The sequence below is a fragment of the Petaurus breviceps genome, unplaced genomic scaffold (assembly GCF_028583685.1).
Source record: "Petaurus breviceps papuanus isolate PSGF00001 unplaced genomic scaffold, PetGlider_PUasm1.0 190, whole genome shotgun sequence".
Classification (NCBI taxonomy): domain Eukaryota; kingdom Metazoa; phylum Chordata; class Mammalia; order Diprotodontia; family Petauridae; genus Petaurus; species Petaurus breviceps.
In genome coordinates this window covers 719,735-724,683 of record NW_027185810.1, presented here as the reverse complement: position 1 = coordinate 724,683, position 4,949 = coordinate 719,735, and the positions used below count along the sequence as shown (strand labels likewise).

At 40.7% G+C, this 4,949-nt stretch overlaps 1 protein-coding gene across 6 annotated transcripts in view; it reads right to left on the bottom strand.

Moving 5' to 3' along the window:
• Nucleotides 1–2,988: 2,988 nt before the first annotated feature.
• The window catches only part of PHACTR1 (phosphatase and actin regulator 1), a 695,847-nt gene continuing 693,886 nt past the window's right edge, over nucleotides 2,989–4,949 (bottom strand). For all 6 annotated transcript variants that reach the window (XM_069092414.1, XM_069092412.1, XM_069092416.1 and 3 more), the window contains one exon: nucleotides 2,989–3,820. In XM_069092414.1, the coding sequence (XP_068948515.1) occupies nucleotides 3,805–3,820 (16 nt within the window). In that variant the 3' untranslated portion in view covers nucleotides 2,989–3,804. The remainder of the gene's footprint in view (nucleotides 3,821–4,949) is intronic.

Here is a 4,949-nt window from a genome sequence, read left to right as displayed (position 1 = left end):
AAAGAAACTGCATACATCATCAGAGACAAACAATAATTTAAATACCATGCAGTTTCTGTATGTACAAAACCCAGGACACAGAGATCCAGTTTAATTGTTCTCCTATTTACAGATAATTTCTTGTTCGTGATCTGGTCAATTACAATACTTGAAGAGCACAGGATTGACAGCCACCACATTCACTTCTATACAAAGACGAGCTATGTACAGACACTGGGTTAGCAACTGGAAAATGCAGCTGGTTCTGGATTTAACAGACACATGGGAAAAAGCCTTTTCAGGTGCCGTTGGCTAACTCTCTGTGCATGAAGGAATGTTAAAGATACCATTCTTCTCAGTGTGTGCCACCATATTGGTTCTGCAGTTTGTAAATGCTTCTTTCTCAAGAAGGGAAAAAGAATGAAACCTTGACAGTTGTTTCTATTTGACTGACCATCACTCTGTGCAATTTCTTTAATTGAATGGAAAACCCCAGGTTTAGGGGATCCACTATGTCCTTGGATGCAGAAAAAATATCATTTGTGTGATGTAGTAGCATCAGACTTGGAAGTCAGGAGGCTTAGGTTCAAATCCTGGAGCCACTATGTGACTTGGGGAAAATCTTGACCTCTATAAATTTCAAATTAAGAGGTGAATCTAGATGATATTAAAAGTCTCTTCCAATTCCAATCTGTTGTAATTTAGGATGAACTGGCCTTTTAACAAAAAAAAAAAAAAGAAATATACATAGTAATCTTTTTCTTCCAGCATTAAGGAAAGTCTAGTTTGGTAAAGTTAACCTTGGCTGGAAATAACACAATATTCTCTCCTCCCCCCCTTCTTAAAATAATCTAGATGTTCAAATATTTGTTTAGAAATCACACATCTTTTTTTTTCTTATGATAATCCAGATGTCCAAATAGATTTTTGAGTACTGGGAATTCACATCACAAAAAAGGCTTTATTTAAAAACTACAGATTCCTCAGATGAGGGTTGCAGTTTAAACAGAATCTAGGCCACTCCTCTTCTGTCTGAACTGGAATCAAAGTCTTACACAGTAATGTGTATTGGCTCAGTTGACATAGCAATGTGGTTAAAAAAAAAAAGAAATGACAGATTTCCACAGAGAGCTCAAGGTATTGCAAAAACAGCCACAGATTAGAGAGCCTCAGTCTGCAGTGCGTATTTGTTGGTGCTACCCATGGCAGATGGTGGGAGTCAGGTGGGCATAAGAACCACATAAATGAAGCTGGAAATAGCCCACCTTGGCTCTGCAAGCACAGTTCCCACTGTTGTCAGAGGGCTGTGAGTATACACATCTGACAGTGCAAATGATGCCTGGGAAAAAGGTGCTTCGCAGGAAGGCAAAAATAAATTTGGTTAATCTTCCCAAGTATAAAGTGGACTGCAGCAGTTGGGCACTTTGGGGAGAAAACCCAGGTATTCTACTGGTTGGGTCCTTGTGAGATAGAGGAATGTTGTTCCATCAAGTGGAGGCACCAATAGGCCTTGGAGAGAGGGGTCTAGCTCACAGAAGATGCCTCCCCCTACTTCAAGGGAAAACCAGGGGTATTGTATCTCATGAAGAAGTTACTAGAGACAGGACTAGGATAGGCAAAACTAATTCCCCTCAACCTGGAAACCAATAAGACAGCAGCATTTTCAATACTGGGTGTAGGAGTCAAACAAAAGGGCCCTAATTTTTTTCATCAAGCCATTTGCACATTCACATGTCAGTAAGCCTTTTGGGAAGATCTTATTTACAGCAGTATTAAAATTCTGATGCATTCTCCCTGAACAAAATGTCTCCCCAAGACAATAAATGGTGGAACTCAACATTTAAATAAAGACAAAAAGCCTCAGGAATAACATATACACCAAGATGGACCCCTGGAATGCTCCTTCCTGATGGCATGGAGGAACTCATAGGTGAGGGTTCCTTAGCTGGTGAGCTCTGTCCTGAGGAACTGTCCCCAGCTGGCCCTGATACATGCTGACCCACTGAAAGCAGCATGACCCCAGCTGCTGGCAGGAATTCCAAGAGGAACTTCCTCCTGCCACAAAATAAGTATGGTGTGTATAGTGGTAGTGGTGGTGGTGGTGGTTGGGAGTGGTGATGGGATTACCTCTTTTTTTGTTTGTATGAGAGCCTAGTCAGTTTACCTCTAAGCAAAATATAGGTGAGGTGGAGAATCCAAGGATCACATTAAGTTATTAGTGACAAGCAAATTTTCACAGATATCTGGGTAAAGCTTTGCCATTCAGGACTTATTGGTTATCAAAAACAAAACTAAACCAAATATAACTCCCTTGTGGACAGCAGATGTTATGCCCATTGTCAGGGAGAGTTGTCTTTTTCATCATAATGCATTGAGAGATCCATATTCCCTCAAGATCAGTGCATTTTCTTTTTACTGCCCAGATATCAAGTCAATCATCTCACAGATAAACTCATTCTTATGTGCATTATGAAAAAGACGAAAAAAAAATTCATGCTGGTTTTAAAGGATCAATAGGGTGCATCATGGGATGGCTGGTGTTCATAGCTGTACAGTTCTGATGCATGCTGAGCTCATGTAGAATCACCAATGTGCCTCCAAATGAACTCTTCAAAGCAAAAGATAAGGGAACGGAAGGTTATCGAGTGTAGTGTCTTTGGAGGAGGGACCCTTCTGTTATTTAAGGACCAATGTCAGTAGCATGACTTCTTGTATCCAGCCTTCAAGTTTTGGTGCTGTGCCCAGTTCACTTCCAAGACATATATCACCTTGAAATGGTGCACTTGACAAAAACCAGCATTGGATAACATTAGGAAAATTAAGAACATTAGCCAACGGAGTAGCTCCTTAGGCCATTGTGCTCATAAAGCAGGTCTTACATGTACATGCCTACATAGCCATCGTCCCTTAATAACATTCAGGAATGTGTGTGTGTGTGTGTGTGTGTGTGTGTGTGTGTGTGTGAACACCAGTGACATTCTGATTTCTTAATACTTGTGGGTCATCCACTTTTCATTAAGAAATAAAAATGCTGACTTTATTCATTCTAAGCAAGTTTCATGGGAAGGAGACACAGTTTTGGTCTGAGGTGATTCTACCAGTTAATCAGGATGAACCTTCTACTTCTCAAGGCGCACACACCTCTTGTGACCAATGGTCGATTATAAACTCAGGTTGGAAAAGGGCTTTCCTTTGTGTTCAGTGTATGGAGGATGGAGACGGATGGAATGGAGGGAGTGTAGGGAAAGGGGTCACTGAGAGCAGCACTCCCCAACTGCTTCCTCCTCCTAAAGTGCTCCCCAAAGCAGAAGCCACATTTGGTTTGAGTGCTTGGGACTTTACTTAAAAGGCCAGTCTGAACTTTTTTACTTTGTACAGTCATTCCCGGAAAGAAACCCATTGCCTCAGCTTTCTTTGGAGTTGAGTGATAGACGTTGCGAGGATGAGGGTGGCTGAAGACAGAATGAATGCAGTTACCAGCTGGGCTTGGACAAATAGGACACATCCACATGCCAGAAAGTCTTAAAATGAGGATGCCAAGCTGTTGTCCTTGGCCCTGCTAGGGGTGGGGTGGGGGGTATTTCACTGTCAGAAGTTAATGTCAGCAGGTCTGATGACTGAATGGTAACCATCAAGTTTACAGATATGTATAATATATATATATATAATCCTCATTATGTTTATTTTTTCTTCTTTTCTCTTCTTTTAAAAAAAGGCAGTTCAGAAGATTTACATGGTAATGGGAGAAGTGAATAATACCAGCACTTATGGTTCTTTTAAATTCATGTTTTGAAGACAGCATAGCACTCAAGTGGAATTCAATTGCTACGGTCGATGAAACCTAAGGAAACAAAAGCCAAAACAGGGAATTGAGTGGATAAACAGGTAATGACATGACCCATCAAAATGGGGCCCTCAGTCACATTGGTCTTATTTGCAATTCTGCCTTTACAATATCAATCAGGCAGCAAACATTTGTTAAATGCTTACCACGTTCCAGGTGCTGGAGATATCAAGTTAAAAAAAACCAAAATGGTCTTTGTGCTCAGGGAGCTTACATTCTAAAATCTCCAAAAAGTGGTTATCCAGCCTCTGAAAGCCTCTCATGATGATAAATTGGCGGTAATTATGTAGGACCAAAAGCTTCTTGAGGACAAGGACTGCACTTAAAAAAACTCAAAAAACTTTTTATATGCAGTTTCCAGCATAGTTCCATGACATAAGGCGTCTAATAATCGCTTGTTGAGTATAACTGAATCTGATTTTTAGTTTTGTGTGTAAAAAAGAGGAAGGCACACACTGACCCTCTGTGTGAAACAAGGTCAAACACCCACAGGGAATGGCAAAGAAACTGATGGATGGCTCTCAAAGAACAAGGTCAGGGAAGTCCTAACACTCAATACCTCACAAAGGCATTTTTACTTTTTCTTCTCCTTTGTAACTAAAGACCAAAGAAATGGTCCAATATCAATTTAGGTTCCAACTGGAAAAGCTGCTACCTCTGTAGGTCTCAGCTTTTCTATATGTCACATGGCAATGATAAGCATCTACTGGTTCTACCTCAAAAAGCCATCCACAATAAGCCTTCTGCTCCTCTGCCATCTTCACATTCCCCCAACTGGAACCTTGGGTTCTAATCTTGGCTCTCCCAGCTCTAGTAGATGGACTTTCATCTTATCTTGCTGGCAAGCAGGATTCCATACCACTTCCCTGTTGTCTCCTCACTGTGTCACCCTCCCACCCCCACCCCAACTTCTGGCATCCATTTATATTTTGTCTTCCCATACTATCATGTAAGATGCTTGAGGACAGGAACTGTCTTGCTTGCTTATATTTATATCCCCACCACTTAATGCTAAGGAACTTACAAATTTACCTGACAAATAGCAAGCATTTAATAAATCCTTTATCTATCTATCTTCCATCTATCTATCTATCTATCTATCTATCTATCTATCTATCTATCTATC